The sequence below is a fragment of the Bubalus bubalis genome, chromosome 8 (assembly GCF_019923935.1).
Source record: "Bubalus bubalis isolate 160015118507 breed Murrah chromosome 8, NDDB_SH_1, whole genome shotgun sequence".
NCBI lineage: Eukaryota > Metazoa > Chordata > Mammalia > Artiodactyla > Bovidae > Bubalus > Bubalus bubalis.
The window spans coordinates 50,531,993-50,552,599 of record NC_059164.1 but is presented as its reverse complement, the minus strand read 5'-3'; the positions used below and the strand labels follow the sequence as shown (position 1 = coordinate 50,552,599).

The following is a 20,607-nucleotide window of genomic DNA, read 5'->3' as shown; positions in this document are numbered from 1 at the left end:
TGTGGCATCTTTTTCAGGTTTTGGTATTAGGGTGATGGTGGCCTCATAGAATGAGTTTGGAAGTTTGCCTTCCTCTGCAATTTTCTGGAAGAGTTTGAGTAGGATAGGTGTTAGCTCTTCTCTGAATTTTTGGTAGAATTCAGCTGTGAAGCTGTCTGGACCTGGGCTTTTGTTTGCTGGAAGATTTCTGATTACAGTTTCAATTTCCGTGCTTGTGATGAGTCTGTTAAGATTTTCTATTTCTTCCTGGTCGAGTTTTAGAAAGTTGTACTTTTCTAAGAATTTGTCCATTTCTTCCACGTTGTCCATTTTATTGGCATATACTTGCTGATAGCAGTCTCTTATGATCCTTTGTATTTCTGTGTTGTCTGTTGTGATATCTCCATTTTCTTTTCTAATTTTATTGATTTGATTTTTCTCGCTTTGTTTCTGGATGAGTCTGGCTAGTGGTTTGTCAGTTTTATTTATCCTTTCAAAGGACCAGCTTTTGGCTTTGTTGATTTTTGCTATGGTCTCTTTTGTTTCTTTTGCATTTATTTCTGCTCTAATTTTTAAGATTTCTTTCCTTCTACTAACCTTGGGGTTCTTCATTTCTTCCTTTTCTAGTTGCTTTAGGTGTAGAGTTAGGTTATTTATTTGACTGTTTTCTTATTTCTTGAGGTATGCCTGTATTGCTATGAACTTTCCCATTAGCACTGCTTTTACAGTGTCCCACAGGTTTTGGGTTGTTGTGTTTTCATTTTCATTTGTTTCTATGCATATTTTGAATTCTTTTTTGATTTCTTCTGTGATTTGTTGGTTATTCAGCAGCGTGTTGTTCAGCCTCCATATGTTGGAATTTTAAATAGTTTTTCTCCTGTAATTGAGATCTAATCTTACTGCATTGTGGTCAGAAAAGATGCTTGGAATGATTTAAAGTTTTTTGAATTTACCAAGGCTAGATTTATGGCCCAGGATGTGATCTATCCTGGAGAAGGTTCTGTGTGCACTTGAGAAAAAGGTGAATTTCATTGTTTTGGGGTGAAATGTCCTATAGATATCAATTAGGTCTAACTGGTCTATTGTATCATTTAAAGTTTGTGTTTCCTCGTATTTTCTGTTTAGTTTGATCTATCCATAGGTGTGAGTGGGGTATTAAAGTCTCCCACTATTATTGTGTTATTGTTAATTTCCCCTTTCATACTTGTTAGCATTTGTCTTACATATTGTGGTGCTCTTATGTTGGGTGCATATATATTTATAATTGTTATATCTTCTTCTTGGATTGATCCTTTGATCATTATGTAGTGTCCTTCTTTGCCTCTTTTCACAGCCTTTGTTTTAAAGTCTATTTTATCTGATATGAGTATTGCTACTCCTGCTTTCTTTTGGTCTCTATTTGCATGGAATATCTTTTTCCAGCCTTTCACTTTCAGTCTGTATGTGTCCCCTGTTTTGAGGTGGGTCTCTTGTAGACAACATATATAGGGGTCTTGTTTTTGTATCCATTCAGCCAGTCTTTGTCTTTTGGTTGGGACATTCAACTCATTTATGTTTAAGGTAATTATTGATAAGTATGATCCCATTGCCATTTACTTTATTGTTTTGGGTTCGATTTTATACGCCGTTTTTGTGTTTCCTGTCTAGAGAATATCCTTTAGCATTTGTTGGAGAGCTGGTTTGGTGGTGCTGAATTCTCTGAGCTTTTGCTTGTCTGTCAAGGTTTTGATTTCTCCTTCATATTTGAATGAGATCCTTGCTGGGTACAGTAATCTGGGCTGTAGGTTATTTTCTTTCATCACTTTAAGTATGTCTTGCCATTCCCTCCTGGCAATGGCCTGAAGAGTTTCTATTGAAAGATCAGCTGTTATCCTTATGGGAATCCCCCTGTGTGTTATTTGTTGTTTTTCCCTTGCTGCTTTTAATATTTGTTCTTTGTGTTTGATCTTTGTTAATTTGATTAATATGTGTCTTGGGGTGTTTCACCTTGGGTTTATCCTGTTTGGGACTCTCTGGGTTTCTTGGACTTGGGTGATTATTTCCTTCCCCATTTTAGGGAAGTTTTCAACTATTATCTCCTCAAGTATTTTCTCATGGTCTTTCTTTTTGTCTTCTTCTTCTGGGACTTCTATGATTCAAATGTTGTGGCATTTAACACTATCCTGGAGGTCTCTGAGATTGTCCTCTTTTCTTTTAATTCGTTTTTCTATTTTCCTCTCTGATTCATTTATTTCTACCATTCTATCTTGTACTTCACTAATCCTATCTTCTGCCTCTGTTACTCTACTATTTGTTGCCTCCAGAGTGTTTTTGATCTCATTTATTGCATTATTCATTATATATTGACTCTTTTTTATTTCTTCTAGGTCCTTGTTAAACCTTTTTTGCATCTTCTCAATCCTTGTCTCCAGGCTATTTATCTGTGATTCCATTTTGATTTCAAGATTTTGGATCATTTTCACTATCATTATTTGGAGTTCTTTATCAGGTCAATCCCCTATCTCTTCCTCTTTGGTTTGCTTTGGTGAACATTTATCCTGTTCCTTTACCTGCTGAGTATTCCTCTCTCTCTTCATCTTGTTTATATTGCTGAGTTTGGGGTGGCCTTTCTGTATTCTGGAAGTTTGTGGAGTTCTCTTTATTGTGGAGTTTCATCGCTGTGGGTGGGGTTGTACGGGTGGCTTGTCAAGGTTTCTTGGTTAGGGAACCTTGTGTCAGTATTCTGGTGGGTAGAGCTGGATTTCTTCTCTCTGGAGTGCAATGAAGTGTCCAGAAATGAGTTATGAGATGTCAGTGGTTTTGGAGTAACTTTGGGCAGCCTGTATATTGAAGCTCAGGGCTGTGTTCCTGTGTTGCTGGAGAATTTGTGTGGTATGTCTTGCTATGGATCTTGTTGGCCCTTGGGTTGTTCTTGGTTTCAGTGTAGGTATGGAGACATTTGATGAGGTCCTGTCAATTAATGTTCCCTGGAGTCAGGAGTTCTCGAGTGTTCTCAGGATTTGGACTTAAGCCTCCTGCTTCTGGTTTTCAGTCTTATTTTTACAGTAGTCTCAAGACTTCTCCTTCTATACAGCACCATTGATAAAACATCTAGGTTAAAGATGAAAAGTTTCTCCACGGTGAGGGACACCCAGAAAGGTTCACAGAGTTACATGGAGAAGAGAAGAGGGAGGAGGGAGCTAGAGGTGACCCGAATGAGATGAGGTGAATCAAAAGAGGAAAGAGCAAGCTAGCCAGTAATCACTTCCTTATGTGCACTCCACAACTGGACCGCTCAGAGATGTTCACGGAGTTATACAGAGAAGAGAAGAGGGAGGAAGGAGACAGAAGTGGCCAGGAGGATAAAAGGGGGGAATCAAAAGGAGAGAGACAGATCCAGCCAGTAATCAGTTCCCTAAGTGTTCACCGTCTGGAACACACAGAGATTCACAGAGTTGGGTAGAGAAGAGAAGGGGGAGGGAGGAGACAGAGGCGACCTGGTGGAGAAAACGGAGTGTCCAAATGGGGAGAGAGCAGTCAAGCCAGTAATCTCGCTCCCAGGTGAAAAATGGGTACTGAAGATTGGGTTCTTAAATGTACAAAATTGATAACAAATACCAAAAAGCAAAGATTAAAAATCTAGAGTAGAGGTTGGAATTTCAAAAATACAATATTAAAGAAAAGAAGAAGAAAAAAGAAAAAACAAAGTCACAAAAATTATTAAAAAAATATAGATGAAGTTTGCTTTAAAAAATAGGGTCTTTTTTTATTGCAGAATAATAGTGGGTTATAAAAGTGAAAAAGGAGTGATAGAGGACTTAAAAATTAAAAAAAAAGAATGATCATAAAAATAGTAAAAATATATCTAGGACTTTCTCTGGTGTTGTGGGTACTGTTCATTTTTGGATAGTTCCTTGGTCCAGCTTCTATTTCTCAAGATCTATAGGCCCCTTCCTATGTAGTCAGTACTAACTACAGGGTTTAATCTATTGTACCTGTCACTTCCAAGGCAGTTCCCTCTGTTTTAGCTTCTTCTGTTTGCTGGTCTCTTCAGTGTCTGCTTTCCACCCTGACACAAAGTGGGCGGTGGTGGACACTTTTTTTAGGCTCACTTGTTCAGTTGCGCTGTGGGGAGGGAGGGACACTGCAAACAACACTGGCGTGTGCCCACACTGGGCCTGCCCCCACTCACGGCACATGTGCCCTCCCTGCCCACACTGTTCAGGCTCTAGGTTGCTCCACCGGGAACTGTCCGAGGCTGGCCCTGGGCTGCATGCACCTCCCGGCTCTAAGCTGCTCAGGTTCAGGCACTCGGGTAGTTCTCAGAGGCGCAGACTCGGTTGGGCCTGCGTTTTGTGCCCTTTCCAGGTCCGAGCAGCTCAGGTGATGAGGTGTTTGGCGAGTGTGGTCGCTGCAACTTATCGCCTCCCCCTTCCTTGCTGCTCGGTTTTCTGGGTGTAGAACCAGTGCACCTTCTCAGGTGGATGTTGACTGTCCAGAACCCCAAGAAGTCTTAGTTAGCAAAGAAGCCTGCTTGCAGTTTGGTAGATAATGTCTCTCTGGGGCTGCGATTTCCCGCTTCAGGCTCTGGCTGCCTGTCACCAGAGGGGGATGGTCTGCAGCCGCCTAGTTCTGTTCAGCCCTTTGTTCTGTGTGCAGGCCTGGCGGTATCTTAGGGCTTTTCGCATGGTAGCTATCCCACAGTCTGGTTTGCTAGCCCAAGTTAGTTCACTCAGATTGCCCTCAGGGCATTCAGGCCCGGTCCTTACTCTAAGCAATGCAGCCCGTGCCTCCCTGCTCAGCCCCTGCTTGCTAGTGGCAGGTGCAGGCGTCTGCGCTGCTTCTTCGCTGGGGGAGTTACTGTTGGGCTCATAATCTGTGGGGTTTAATTATTTATTTATTTTCCTCCCTGTTATGTTGCCCTCTGTGCTTCCAAGGCTCACCACAGACTCGGCAGTGAGAGTGTTTCCTGGTGTTTGGAAACTTCTCTCTTTTTAAGACTCCCTTCCTGGGATGGAGCTCCATCCCTACCTCTTTTGTCTCTTTTTTTGTCTTTTATATTTTTTCCTACCTCCTTTCAAAGACAGTGGGCTGCTTTTCTGGGTGCCTGATGTCCACTGCTGGCACTCAGAAGTTGTTTTGTGGAATTTACTTATCATTTAAATGTTCTTTTGATGAATTTGTTGGGGACAAAATGGTCTCCCCATCCTATTCCTCCGCCATCTTAGGACCACCCTCCTGTTACCTGTCTTTTAGATTATAGCCATTCTGATGGTTATGAAGTAGAATCTCATTGTGGTTTTGATTTGCATTTCTCTAACAGCTAATGAAGTTGAACATCTTTTCATATGCTTTTGGGTGTTCATATATCTCTTTTGGAGAAATGTCCATTCAGATCCTTTGCCCGTTTATAAATTGGGTTGTCTTTTTATGATTGAGTTATGAGTTCCTTATATATTCTGCATACAGATCTCTTATTGGATGTATGATCTGCAAAAAAATTCTCCCATTCTTTAGATTATTTTTCCACTTCTTTGATGGTCTGTTTTAAGGAATAAAACTTTTATAATTTGATGATGTCTAATCTATTGTTTTTTTTCTTTTGTTGCTTATGCTTTTCATATTATACCTAAGGGTATATTATTTTTGTTTTCCTAAAATTAGTCCTAATATGGCAAATTTGGTACAAGTGTAGGCTTTGGTATCACAGTCCTGTTTTGAAATTCTAACTCTGCCCTGGATAAATGATTTAAGCTCCTTCAGCCTGTTATTCATCTGTAAAATGAAGATAATACTAGGACTTAACTGTTGAATCATTGTGGGGATCAGATGAAATAATGAATGTGAAATACTTAGAATTTTACAGAATTATAGTAATAGTCTACTAATGTAAGCTATTACTTTTGTTATAGTCCCAACAATAAACTCTAGTGCTCTGGAAATTAAAGCCATGCAGATTCTATGAAGAAGCAATATAATAATCTACAGCTATAATATTTTATGAACAACATTGAATCTGACCCCCATGAAAACCAAGTAGTCATAGTTGTTATTTCCAGGAGGAGCTGCAGCTAAGAGATCTTAATAAGAGTTTTTTAAAGGTCACATGACTGGGAAATAATAGAATTAAAACTTAAAATTTTCTTCTTAAAATCACTGCTGCTGCTGCTAAGTCGCTTCAGTTGTGTCCGACTCTGTGCGACCCTATAGATGGCAGCCCACCAGGCCCCCAGTCCCTGGGATTCTCCAGACAAGAACACTGGAGTGGGTTGCCATTTCTTTCTCCAATGCATGAAAGTGAAAAGTGAAAGTGAAGTCTCTCGATTGTGTCCGACTCTTCGTGACTCCATGGACTGCAGCCTACCATGCTCCTCCATCCATGGGATTTTCCAGGCAAAAATACTGGAGTGGGGTGCCAATGCCTTCTCCACTTAAAATCACTAGTTCAGTTTTTTCAGAACAGATTTATAGTAGAAATTAAGTGGAGTTTTTTTAGTCTTCATGGTAGTTTTACCTCAGACAGTTATATCAGGAAAGAAATGAAAGTTTATGGGAATTAAAATTTATAGTGAAAATTACATGAAAATCATAGAGTTAAGATATATTTGACTAGAAAGTTTATTTGCATAGATAGCCATGCTGCTGCTGCTGCTAAGTTGCTTCAGTCGTGTCCGACTCTGTACGACCCCTTAGACGGTAGTCCACCAGGCTCCCCCGTCCCTGGGGTTCTCCAGGTAAGAACACTGGAATAGGTTGCCATTTCCTTCTCCAATGCATGAAAGTGAAAAGTGAAAGTGAAGTCACTCAGTCGTGTCCGACTCTTAGCGACCCCATGGTCGTTAGGCTCACTGCAGCCCACCAGGCTCCTCCGTCCAATGGGACTTTCCAGGTAAGAGTACTGGAGTGGATTGCCATTGCCTTCTCCGGCATAGATAGCCATAACGAGTACTAATTATATATGCCTTCTTCTTTAATTAAAAAGAACTTCTTTCTTATTTCAAGTTATACATACTTACGTTAGACATTACTAAATATAGATAAGGAAAAAGAAAGTATTTTTGCCAGATGTTTTAATACGCTTGCATTCCTGATACATTTATATTTAGACGCATCTTATAAAATAGGACTATCAATTTTCTATTTAAGTTTAGCTTCATTCGGCATGAAGTTAAATTAATTTGTATCATGGCTTTAAATTGTGGGCCTCTGGAAGATTTTTCAGATTTGTTTGTAGGCTTTTGTTGAGCAGCAAATAATCATCTTTCCAAATCTTCTAAAATTCATTGACTACATTTATTTACTGTTAACTCATCTACACAAAGAAAAAGAATTTCTACAGTTCTATTGGTAAGGTAGGCGCCTCATGAGAAATTAACTCTCAAACACAAAAATAGCTTGTTTAAGGCAAACACTGTTTAATTACCTTGTGGAGTCAGAGGACAGACTCACTGACTTGACCTGCACCCCAGTGCTGCAGCTGTGAGGTACATTCTTGAAACCTACAAGTTTTATGTAGGACTTTTGAGGGCTAGATGCCATTACTTTCTCAAGGTTTATCTTTACTAAAATTCATTGAGGAAAAACACATCTGACACAAATAACCCTGGATCTAAGTTGGTTAAACAGTTGTGACATTTGAAGTGTTATTTACATGAATTGAAAACGACATCCTTGTAGAAATGAAATGACTTTTGGTCGGAAACCAATTCTTCCCATCATAGCCATTTTTCAAAAAGCTAAAGCAAACTGGCAAAACGTGCTGCAGAAATTTGATGTTTATTGTCACAGTCTGTTCAAATGATTCCCCTCCTTTCCTCTTCCTAAACTTCATTTTCTTTAGGACTATCCAACATATTTGAGGGATTTCAAACCATGGTAAATACACTGGATGAGGAGAAAACCTCTAGTGTATTTAAATTTGTCTATACTAAGCAGTTTACAATAATTTCTATTAGTTCCTTAAGTATCATTTCATGCAGAAAGGAAAAAGTCTTCGTCATTTGAGTTTATCGATTTGTCAGTATTTGGGAGATGTGTCATGCAACCATGGATTTGAATTTGCTGTTTATTTCACTTGGTTATATAAATCAAAAGTAATGTTACATAATGTAGAGACATGATTGTTTTATACAAACAAAATCATCTTAAACTGAAAAGATCTGATACTTGACCTTCATCTTAAATTATAGCAGATGAAAATGTCAGTTGCCTCTGGTGGATTAATAAAGCCAAATGTCAAATGGGAAGGTGATTATAAGCTTTAATTATGTGGTTTTACAGGGATAGGTTTCTTGAAAAATCAAGGCTTTAATAGTGTCTATAATTGGAAAATTCTTTTCATCATAAGGAAGTACAAGTCACTCTACATCTGTGCAAAAATCAGAAATTTCATTCTAAGAAATGAAACTAAATACAGTTTCATTGTGTGTGTTTGTATTTTTTTTTAATCAAGTGATTGCTTTTTTCCTTAATAAAACCTGAAGTCTCTTATTAAATGTGCAATGGGTCTGGGTGCTAGACTTTTATTTTTTATGTTGGTCTGTGCTCAAAATTCTCCAAGCCAGGCTTCAGCAATACATGAACCGTGAACTTCCAGATGTTCAAGCTGGTTTTAGAAAAGGCAGAGGAACCAAAGATCAAATTGCCAACATCTGCTGGATCATGGAAAAAGCAAGAGAGTTCCAGAAAAACATCTATTTCTGCTTTATTGACTATGCCAAAGCCTTTGACTGTGTGGATCACAATAAACTGTGGAAAATTCTGAAAGAGATGGGAATACCAGACCACCTGACCGACCTCTTGAGAAACCTATATGCAGGTCAGGAAGCAACAGTTAGAACTGGAAATGGAACAATAGACTGGTTCCAAATAGGAAAAAGAGTACGTCAAGGCTGTATATTGTCTCCCTTCTTATTTAACTTATATGCAGAGTACATTATGAGAAACGCTGGGCTGGAAGAAGCACAAGCTGGAATCAAGATTGCCGGGAGAAATATCAATAACCTCAGATATGCAGATGACACCACCCGTATGGCAGAGAGTGAAGAGGAACCAAAAAGCCTCTTGATGAAAGTGAAAGAGGAGAGTGAAAAAGTTGGCTTAAAGCTCAACATTCAGAAAATGAAGATCATGGCATCTGGTCCCATCACTTCATGGCAAATAGATGGGGAAAAAGTGGAGACAGTGTCAGACTTTATTTTGGGGGGCTCCAAAATCACCACAGATGGTGACTGCAGCCATGAAATTAAAAGACGCTTACTCCTTGAAGGGAAAGTTATGACCAACCTAGATAGCATATTCAAAAGCAGAGACATTACTTTGCCAACAAAGGTCCATCTAGTCAAGGCTATGGTTTTTCCAGTGGTCATGTATGGATGTAAGAGTTGGACTGTGAAGAGAGCTGAGCACCAACGAATTGATGCTTTTGAACTGTGGTGTTGGAGAAGACTCTTGAGAGTCCCTTGGACTGCAAGGATCCAACCAGTCCATTCTAAAGGAGATCAGTCTTGTGTGTTCTTTGGAAGGACTGATGCTAAAGCTGAAACTCCAATACTTTGGCTACCTCATGCGAAGAGTTGGCTCACTGGAAAAGGCCCTGATGCTGGGAGGGACTGGGGGCAGCAGGAGAAGGGCACGACAGAGGATGAGATGGCTGAATGGCATCACTGACTTGATGGACATGAGTTTGAGTAAAGTCCGGGTGTTGGTGATGGACAGGGAGGCCTGGTGTGCTGCCATTCATGGGGTCACAAAGAGTCGGACACGACTGAGCAACTGAACTGAAAACTTTAGGATATAAAGAACTGTATACCTTAAGAATCTCTGCGGCCCTGTAATTAATGATTAGTGAGTTTCTGTTAGAAATAGCGAAAACTTTGGAAACTGTCACAGTTTCTAAGTTCAATTTATAAATCCATTTTTAATATGCAGTTACAGGTTATGAATAAAAAAGGAGGATAAGATCAGTTAGAGATGAGGGAAGGGATGGTGAGAGCAGGTTTGAGGAAAATGAGGAAGAACAGGGTTTATTGCTTTTGGTTATTGCAGGTGTACCTGCCTTGCTATTATGAAACACTTGCATGTTCATTCATTTTTTAATGGAAGAAATATTGAAGTAGGTATCCTGAGTTGTCATCCTAAATTCTGTCCAAGTATGTTGAACATACTCAAGCTCATTCAAAAGAAACAGTGGCTGGAGTTTTACAGTAACTAATATTTCATTGAGTATCTAGATATAGATAACTGGGATTTTTTATTTGCTTGTTTTTATTTTTAGGATTGGTTTGAGGTAGTCAGGGAGACCTCCATGATGGAGCAGAGATTTTGTTAAGTTGTTTTTGGCTTAATCTCACAAAATAAATTCTTTCGGTTAACTGGTGATTGATTACCAGGCAGCTTAAAGTTAATTGATTTTAGGTTTCATAATTAACCTTAAGTTTCTGTTTCAGGTTAAGAATATAGGTTTACTGTAATGAATCTGTCAGAAACACTAAACTGTATTAATCATTATTAATGGCTAACTCTTAATACTACTGAATATGTTTGATTTGATGGTCCTGGGCTATGGAGCTCTTTATAATCAAGACTAGAGGTCATGTTATAATATATGTATTAAAATGGGCACAGATAACACAAGGAAGCTTTTTATAAACGTAGCCATCAAATTGTGTTACTTTAAAATGAGCTAGAAACTCATTTATGGAATTGGTGATCAGGTCTTAGATATGGACCAAAAGATGTATGTTTATTAGTTTTTAAAAGAAAATTGTTTTTAAACTTCCTGCAAATGTCTATGGTATTATAATATTTACAGTTAGTCAGATTCTCTTTATTTGTAAATTTAGTTTCATATTTTAGCGATTTTAAACATACTGAAAATGAAAGTTTTAGCAATAGAGGGAGTATATTTTTCTCTTCTAAATTTTCCATTTTTTGCTGCTGTTGTTTAGTCACTCAGTCTATCCAACTCTTTTGCGACCTCATGGACAGCAGCCCACCAGGCTCCTCTGTCCATGGGGTTTTCCGGGTAAGATTAGAGGAGTGGGTTGCCATTTCCTTCTCCACAGGATCTTCCTGACCCGGAGATTGAACCCGTGAGGTCAAGTTGGCCCTTTTCTGGTTGAGCTGATTGTTAAATTTTCAGAAACTTCGTGAGCTGGTTGTTAAGCACAACTAGTATTAAAAATTAATTGAAATAAATTATGTTAAATAAAGATAATAAAAACTCAAAAGTTATTGCTGCCTATTCATTATTATCTATGCTACTGAGGTTAGTTGATTGTATCTGAATGGTAATCACACTGTATTATGATATGCAACTGTGTATCTCTTCCCAACTTGGTGTTCAGTGACTTCACATTCGATGGTTTGAAACTGGTCATGGTGGGAGTATTTCCAACACAGAAACTGGCCGATGCCATAAGTCACCTTTTGTTTTTCTGAGGAAGGCATGGGTGAAGACATGCTAGCACACCATATCATTGCCTGCAGCTTGCTAGCTTTTGATTTCCCTGCTGCTAGACCCTCCTTCCAGTACTCTGTCCAGAATAACCCACTAAACTTAATTTTCTTAGACAATAAAAGCTGAACATGGTAAAGGAAGGGATGATGTCAGAAGAATGTGGTAAAATATAGTTTTTGCCATTTAGTAACAAACAAATTTAGCATTTTTGAGCCTCCATTCCTTTATGCTTAAAGTAAGGCAGTCATCTCTTTGTTCTGCCTACCTATTAAGACTTTCAAATTAAAATGACAATATGCTAGTGTTTGTGAAAGTGCTGTACACACATAATTTTTTTTGTTAGTGGTAAACACTTGCTTCAGCTTTTCACTTATTGACTTTAGTTTACAGAGGCTTATAACTAACAGAATAGAGTTTATACCCTAAAATTGCTGCCCCAGATTTTTCACACTCTCACTGACCCCTGTATGAGCAAATGTGGCTCCAGTGCTTATGCTGGCTACTGGATGGCAAGCGCCAGGTGGGTGTGCCAACACTCGCTCAGACAGTGCCCACTGTAGATGCTAGATCATGGGACTTCTTTACTGTGTTCAGACTGTCCTCAATATTTTCGTTCTTGTTCTCTTTGAAAAACTGCCAGTGGATCACAATGGGCAATCAAGATGAACCTTACTATCATCCTTTGTTGAGATTTGAAGGCTCTTGTTAAGATGCAAACATTGCAAGTAAAAATGAAAAAAACCTGACATATTAAGCCATTGTCACTTGTTGATATCTTGGTCAGAAATGGTTGGTGAAACTCCTGAGCCTTTGAGCTGGGTTGTAATTCAGTTGAATTTTAAGGAAGGACAAGTTGTAGATATGCTGGGAACACAGGAAAGGGGTGAAGATCAGGGAAGTGTAAACAAGAATCTGGACCTGTTGGGTGGGAGTGGTGAAGGTAGACATAAGAGCCTTTTGTAGTTTTGCCCTGAAACAATGTCAAAATGTTTGCGTTTGGTGTAGCATTTCCTCTTTTTATTCAGAATAGCTTTGCTAGAATACTTTGCTGTCATGAGTTTATTTGGCCTCTCAGATACTGCTAAAACACTCTTTTGATTTTTGGTGGGTGACATGCCTTGATATTACCAAATTCTCAGTGACACCGAACTTTAGAACTCTCTGAAGAAAAGAAAGATAGTAAGAGTAAAAACATATGTTCACTTCAGTTCAGTCGCTCAGTCATGTCCGACTCTTGGCGACCCTGTGAATCGCAGCACGCCAGGCCTCCCTGTCCATCACCAACTCCTGGAGTTCACTCAAACTCATGTCCGTCGAGTCGGTGACGCCATCCAACCATCTCATCCTCTGTCGTCCCCTTCTCCTCCTGCCCCCAATCCTTCCCAGCATCAGAGTCTTTTCCAATGAGTCAACTCTTCACATGAGGTGGCCAAAGTACTGGAGTTTCAGCTTTAGCATCATTCCTTCCAAAGAACACCCAAGACTGATCTCCTCTAGAATGGACTGGTTGGATCTCCTTGCAGTCCAAGGGACTCTCAAGAGTCTTCTCCAACACCACAGTTCAAAAGCATCAATTCTTCAGCACTCAGCTTTCTTCACAGTCCAACTCTCACATCCATACATGACCACTGGAAAAACCATAGCATTGACTAAATGGACCTTTGTTGGCAAAGTAATGTCTCTGCTTTTTGATATGCTATCTAGGTTGGTCATAACTTTTCTTCCAAGGAGTAAGCGTCTTTTAATTTCATGGCTGCAGTCACCATCTGCAGTGATTTTGGAGCCCCCCAAAATAAAGTCTGACACTGTTTCCACCTTTTTCCCATCTATTTGCCATGAAGTGATGGGACCAGATGCCATGATCTTCGTTTTCTGAATGTTGAGCTTTAAGCCAACTTTTTCACTCTCCTCTTTCACTTTCATCAAGAGGCTCTTTAGTTCCTCTTCAGTTTCTGCCATAAGGGTGGTGTCATCTGCATATCTGAGGTTATTGATATTTCTCCCGGCAATCTTGATTCCAGAGAATCACTAATTCCAACTTCAATTCATTTTGTTAATACGTGACATTTCACATGAGAAAGGTCTCATTTGCTCAACACCTTTCATTTAGAAGTCTCTTTTTGTATATAATTTCTTTAACAGTTTTCCTGCCCCTCCCTCCTTCCTCTTTGTTTTCCCTTTTCTTTGATTTGTTTTTAGATTTTCTTGCCTCTGTGAAGATTGTTGTTGTTGTTTATTTGCTAGGTTGTGTCTGACTCTTTGCAACCCCATGGACTGGTAGCCCATCAGGCTCCTCTGTCCATTGGGTTCCTCAGGCAAGAAGAGTGGAGTGAGTTTCCATTTCCTTCTCCAGGGAATCTTCTCCACCCAGGGATTAAACCCACATCTCCTGCATTGGCAGGCAGATTCTTTACCACTGAGCCACCTGGAAAGCCTCTCTGTGAAGATTATTTTGCCTTATTCACAATAGTTAGAAACAGTGTACTGGAAAATAACTGTAGTATCCTGCCTAATCATTTACCAGGCCAGCTTCCATCATAAATTGTTATTTATTAGATATGTAGTGGGCCGAAGTGCGTAACTGTTGTAAGATGAGGAGACAAACACAAGAAAATTATGATCCCCACCCTCATTCAGGGGTGATGATTAAGTCAACAAATTGACACACACTACTCATTAGCCCTCCAGCTACAGTTAGTTCATTCCACAAATAGCACATTGCTGAGGAGTTTGTACTATGATATATTGGGTGTTGTTTGAGTGTCTGTCTTATCATTCATAGATCATTTTGTAGAGGCTGGACTTCAACAAACTATAAACTTTTAATATCTGGTTATTTTAGGGAAATTTCTTCCCACCTCTCTCCTTCCCGCCCTTCCTTTCAGATTTTTATACTTTTAGTATAGAATGTTTAGCAGTTTTCTTTTTTTTCCTCTCTGGGAAAGATTCTACCACCATTCCTAATCCTTTTAGAAAAAGCTATAGTCATGTCAGTTCAGAGGTGTTGCTGTTTTATACAGTTGAGTTCTGTGAGATATGAATCTCTGATATTCATAGAAGATGCCTTACTTTATTCTCATATTTATGCGCGGCTCTTTTCCACATGCTAGAAAATTTGAAACTTTATCTGATTTCAAGTCTACATTGGAGATCAAGTTAACAGTTATATCTGTTTCTCCTCTCTTTATTTTAGCTGGACCAGACCAATTTTGAAGAAAGGATACAGACAACGCTTGGAATTATCAGACATATACCATATCTCTTCTTCTGATTCTGCTGACAATCTATCTGAAAAATTGGAAAGGTATGTTCATGAACATTGTTTATTAGTTGAAGAGAGAAATTAATATTATTAGAGACTAGAGAACTACTATTGGAGGGCCTAATTCTTAAAATGGGGTATTTATAATAGGAACATCCTATTTTCTTGATGAAGTCTTGATCAATTAAGAATTAACCATAGAAGGGATGAAAGAAAACCATTTCCCTGGTAAAAGATCTTTTTTTTTTTTTTTTTTTTGAAAATACATATTTGAATTCTGAGAAGCTATCTGTCACTTAAAGAACATTAAGTGGATTTTGTGAAGACCAGAATAACATCTTTATGAAGCAAGTTGTGTATATTTGCCTCTAGAATCTTAAATCGTGAATACAGATATGCATATTCAGAAATCTTAGGGTAAAGGCAGTTGGATGTAAAGAATATGTAGAAGTTTCATATTTTTGAGCACATGTTAAATGCCAGGTATGGTATCTCCTCTGAGCCTCTCTGGAAGGAAATTATCATTATCTCTATCTTATAGAAGAGCAAATTGAGGCTCAGAGAGATTAACTTTCCAGCTAATAAATGGCTGAGCTCTGGTTCAAACTCGGGTCCATACTCCCAGCTTCCCCAAAAACAGTGTTTCCCCTTGTGAAGAAGTCTTCTTTTTAAAGAGTATTGGTTACAATCCTTTTGATTGCCAGTGACGGGAATCCAATCAAGTAGCTTAAGTAAATAAAAAGAGGAAATGTATTGACTCATGTAGTCTATCTGTGTAAAAGCCTAGGGAGAGAACTGCCGTTAGGGACTCAGTGGAACCAGGAACTGGTTTTATTGTCTCAGATTGGCTTCTTCTATGCAGTGGTCCTCAGAATGCTTTTTTCATGTCTTTGCAGACCACTGAGGAAAGAGTCTTTTTTCCAAAAGTGAAAAATCCCAGAAACTTTTGAGTCACATGCTTACTTCTTGGACCAACAACAATCTGTGAATGAGCTGGACAGGGTCTTGTGCCAGCAGTACAGGATCTGATACCAGATGAGGGGGAAGGGAAGAGGGAGTTGGCAAAAGAGAAAGAGAAGCAACTACTTTTTAACAGCACCAAAATAAAAGAGTCGAGTAGACTTATAATTTGTTTACTTCATTTTCATTAAACTCATTGAATTTCTTTTGAAGTTTCAAGGCAAATAAGGTGTTTAGCCTTATTGTTTCTTGGTTTTATTCAAAGAATTAGAATAGAGGAAGTAGCAGATTCACATTTCCAAGATCAAGCACCAGCTTCTATTATTGAGCACTTACTATATGTAAGTGCCATTAAGGCGGTACTACTTTTGTTTTTTGTTTTTGTTTGATTTGTTCTGGTTATGATAAATAAACAGAATAAAGTCTAGAATAGAGTCTGGTATATATAGCTGTCCCTTGGTAGATCCCCTATGGATACCAAACTTTATGTATGCTCAAGTCCCTTATACCAAATGTTATATTATTTGCAAATAACCTACATATATTCACTTTCAGTTCAGTTCAGTTCAGTCGCTCAGTTGTGTCCGACTCTTTGCGACCCCATGAATCGCAGCACGCCAGGCCTCCCTGTCCATCACCAACTCCCGGAGTTCACTCAGACTCATGTCCATCGAGTCAGTGATGCCATCCAGCCATCTCATCCTCTGTCGTCCCCTTCTCCTCCTGCCCCCAATCCTTCCCAGCATCAGAGTCTTTACCAATGGGTCAACTCTTCACATGAGGTGGCCAAAGTACTGGAGTTTCAGCTTCAGCATCATTCCTTCCAAAGAAATCCCAGGGCTGATCTTCAGAATGCACTGGTTGGATCTGCTTGCAGTCCAAGGGACTCTCAAGAGTCTTCTCCAACACCACAGTTCAAAAGCATCAATTCTTCGGCACTCAGCCTTCTTCACAGTCCAACTCTCACATCCATACAGGACCACAGGAAAAACCATAGCCTTGACCAGACGAACCTTTGTTGGCAAAGTAATGTCTCTGCTTTTGAATATTCTATCTAGGTTGGTCATAACTTTCCTTCCAAGGAGTAACGTCTTTTAATTTCATGGCTGTAGTCACCATCTGCAGTGATTTTGGAGCCCAAAAAAAGAAAGTCTGACACTGTTTCCACTGTTTCCCCATCTATTTCCCATGAAGTGATGGGACCAGATGCCATGATCTTCGTTTTCTGAATGTTGAGCTTTAAGCCCACTTTTTCACTCTCCATTTTCACTTTCATCAAGAGGCTTTTGAGTTCCTCTTCCCTTTCTGCCATAAGGGTGGTGTCATCTGCATATCTGAGGTTATTGATATTTCTCCCGGCAATCTTGATTCCAGCTTGTGCTTCTTCCAGCCCAGCATTTCTCATGATGTACTCTGCATATAAGTTAAATAAGCAGGGTGACAATATACAGCCTTGACATACTCCTTTTCCTATTTGGAACCAGTCTGTTGTTCCATGTCCAGTTCTAACTGTTGCTTCCTGACCTGCATACAAATTTCTCAAGAGGCAGGTCAGGTGGTCTGGTATTCCCATCTCTTTCAGAATTTTCCACAGTTGATTGTGATCCACACAGTCAAAGGCTTTGGCATAGTCAATAAAGCAGAAATAGATGTTTTTCTGGAACTCTCTTGCTTTTTCTATGATCCAGCGGATGTTGGCAATTGGATCTCTGGTTCCTCTGCCTTTTCTAAAACCAGCTTGAACATCAGGAAGTTCACGGTTCACGTATTGCTGAAGTCTGGCTTGGAGAATTTTGAGCATTACTTTACTAGCATGTGAGATGAGTGCAATTGTGTGGTAGTTTGAGCATTCTTTGGCATTGCCTTTCTTTGGGATTGGAATGAAAACTGACCTTTTCCAGTCCTGTGGCCACTGCTGAGTTTTCCAAATGTGCTGGCATATTGAGTGCAGCACTTTCACAGCATCATCTTTCAGGATTTGGAATAGCTCAACTGGAATTCCATCACCTCCACTAGCTTTGTTCGTAGTGATGCTTTCTAAGGCCCACTTCACTTCACATTCCAGGATGTCTGGCTCTACATGAGTGATTACACCATCATGATTATCTCTCTAGATTACTTATAATGCCTAATACAATGTGAATTTTATGTAATAGTTGCCAGCACACGAAAAATTCAAGTTTTGCTCTTTGAAACTTTTTGAAAAAATTTTTTTGGTGAATATTTTCCTTCCCCATTTGGTTGACTCTACAGATGTGGAACCTGAAGACATGAAGGGCCAGTTATAGTAGGTGCTCAGTAAATATTTGTTGAATTAATAAATGATGATTGAATGTGAAATGGCTGACATTATGCAAAAACCTGTAACACTGCTGCAGGGATAAAATATATAAACATAATACATTGTAGGTATATCAGCAATAATATACCAAAAATATATCAGCAATAATATATTCAAAATAATCTAGTAGATAGTGAATATCTAAGTTCTAAATGGATGCTGAACAAAAGATTAATCACAGTAGGACTAGGCTACTCAAAACCTGTTTACTCCAGGTTTATTTTTATCTGTGGCTGAATAGAGGACATATACCTGAATTTGTAGTATTATCTGGTCTAACATTTTTTTCTCCTCACTTTTCATCGTCTTCATATCAAATGTACCCACTTTTTTCCAATTCAACAGCTGTGTGCCAGCATAAGTCCATAAACCCTATTAATATTTTTGTCTTTGGTGGGTATTTCTTCTTTCTTCTCTTATTTATTTTTTTAAAATAAAAGTTGTTATTTAGAGTTTATTCAAACATTTTGGAAGAGTGACATACACTTATGGTACTTTGTAACTCTCAGTTCAGTTCAGTCACTCAGTCATGTCCGACTCTTTGCGACCCCATGAACTGCAGCACACCAGGCCTCCCTGTCCATCGTCAACTGCCAGAGTTTACCCAAACTCATGTCCATTGAGTCGGTGATGCCATCCAGCCATTTCATCCTCTGTCGTCCCCTTCTCCTCCTGCCTTCAATCTTTCCCAGCATCAGGGTCTTTTCAAATGAGTCAACTCTTCTCATCAAGTGGCCAAAATATTGCAGTTTCAGCTTCAACATCAGTCCTTCCAATGAATACCCAGGACTGATTTCTTTTAGGTTGGACTGGTTGGATCCAGCAGTCCAAAGGACTCTCAAGAGTCTTCTCTAACATCACAGTTCAAAAGCATCAATTCTTCTGTGCTCAGCTTTCTTTATAGTCCAACTCTCACATCCAGTCATGACTACTGGAAAAACCATAGCCTTGACTAGATGGACTGTTGTTGACAAAGTGATGTCTCTGCTTTTTAATATGCTGTCTGCTGCTGCTAGGTCGCTTCATTTGTGTCCAACTCTGCTGTCCAGGTTGGTCATAACTTTCCTTCCAAGGAGTAAGTGTCTTAATTTCATGACTGCAATCACCATCTACAGTGATTTTTGGAGCCCCCAAAAATAAAGTCAGCCACTGTTTCCACTACACCCTTGGAAAGTGACCCTGCCTCATATTTCAAAAACTGATTTGTGACAAAGGCCCTCAGGCAGTTACCCTGCAGTTGAAGTACATTGGTCCATCTGGCTCAGTTTGTGACCTTGGGTTTGAACTCTGTGTAACTCTCCTGTGTGCAAACCACACATCCATTTCATGATTATAACTCAGCTACGTACTTGCTAAGTATAAAATTTCTTCCCTTGTGATTCAGCTCTTGGTGTTCAGAATGCTTACTGGGTCTAACACAGCATCTACCCTCACTGCCAATTCCTTCACGTTCCAGTAGTACAAGTCCCATCCACTAAAAAAAATTCTCCAGCTTTGTTTCCCCCCTCAGATCGCTACCCCATTCTTTTTTTTTTTTTTTTAATTTTTTTCATTGTTAATATTCTCTGCTCTCCTGGTTTCTCCACTTCTCCTCCTTGCCTTTACATCCCAGTTCCCTGACTATAGTTTTTGTGTTTACCATGTTATTAAAATGATGTTGACCATGTTCACCAGAGGTCTCTTAATATGAAATATAATGACATCTTCCTACCATGACTTCAGGGTTGAACACTTCTTCCCACCTTGAAATCGTCTCTTTGGTTTATGTACCACCTCTCTTCCTGGTTTTCTCATCCGACTCATTCTTCCTTTGAAAGAGGCAGATTCTGCCTCCATATTTCGCTTCTTACCCTGTTGTGAATCACTGCATGACATGGAAGGGAGGCAAGTACTGTGTGTGAGTAAAGAGTGGAAAGAGTGTGAGCAGATAGATGGATGGCATAGGGTTTAGGCATGATAGATAGTAAGCTTCTCAGGAAAGCGAGTGTCCATGTACAATGGCCATGATTGCCAAATCTGCCTTCATATCTCAGATGTGTGAGCTTCCTTTGGAATAACTTAGAACACCTCTAATAAAGGTAGATGGATAGTAATGAGAATTTGTTGTTCAGTTGCATCTGACTCTTTTGCAACCCCATGGATTGTAACCCACTAGCCTCCTCTGTCCATGGGATTTCCCAGGCAAGAATACTGGAGTGAATTGCCATTTTCTTCCCCAGGGGTTATTCGCAACCCAGGAGACTCAACTCGAGTCTCCAACTTTGGCAGGCAGATTCTGTACCATTGAGCTACTAGAGAAAGCCAGTGATGAGAATAGCGTTGAAAAAATGCAGAATCTTTATATAGTTCTTTCCTGTGAAATTTCTCATCTCTGTACAGTATAAAAAGGAAGATGAAGGGTAACATTTAGGGATATATTTTAACCACTTGGAAAGAAGAAGGCTTTTATTAACAGAAAGTAATGGCAAAACCTTAAATATAATCAGGTTATGGATGTATAGTATTTAAAGAAAAAGCAACATTTATTTAATACAAACCATTTTTCATACTTTTAAATTTCTGTTCTACCAGAAAATACAGAATTTGATTATATCCCAATTTTCCAAAGACTTTTATATAAAAGTG

At 39.2% G+C, this 20,607-nt stretch overlaps 1 protein-coding gene across 5 annotated transcripts in view; it reads left to right on the top strand.

Annotated features, from left to right (window-relative positions):
* The window catches only part of CFTR (CF transmembrane conductance regulator), a 216,851-nt gene that overhangs the window by 26,203 nt on the left and 170,041 nt on the right, over positions 1-20,607 (top strand). For all 5 annotated transcript variants that reach the window (XM_025291139.3, XM_044946628.2, XM_044946629.2 and 2 more), the window contains exon 2: positions 14,613-14,723. Coding sequence is in view for 3 of the 5 variants with exons in the window: in XM_044946628.2 (XP_044802563.2) it covers positions 14,613-14,723 (111 nt within the window). In the remaining 2 variants the exon portion in view is untranslated. The remainder of the gene's footprint in view (positions 1-14,612; positions 14,724-20,607) is intronic.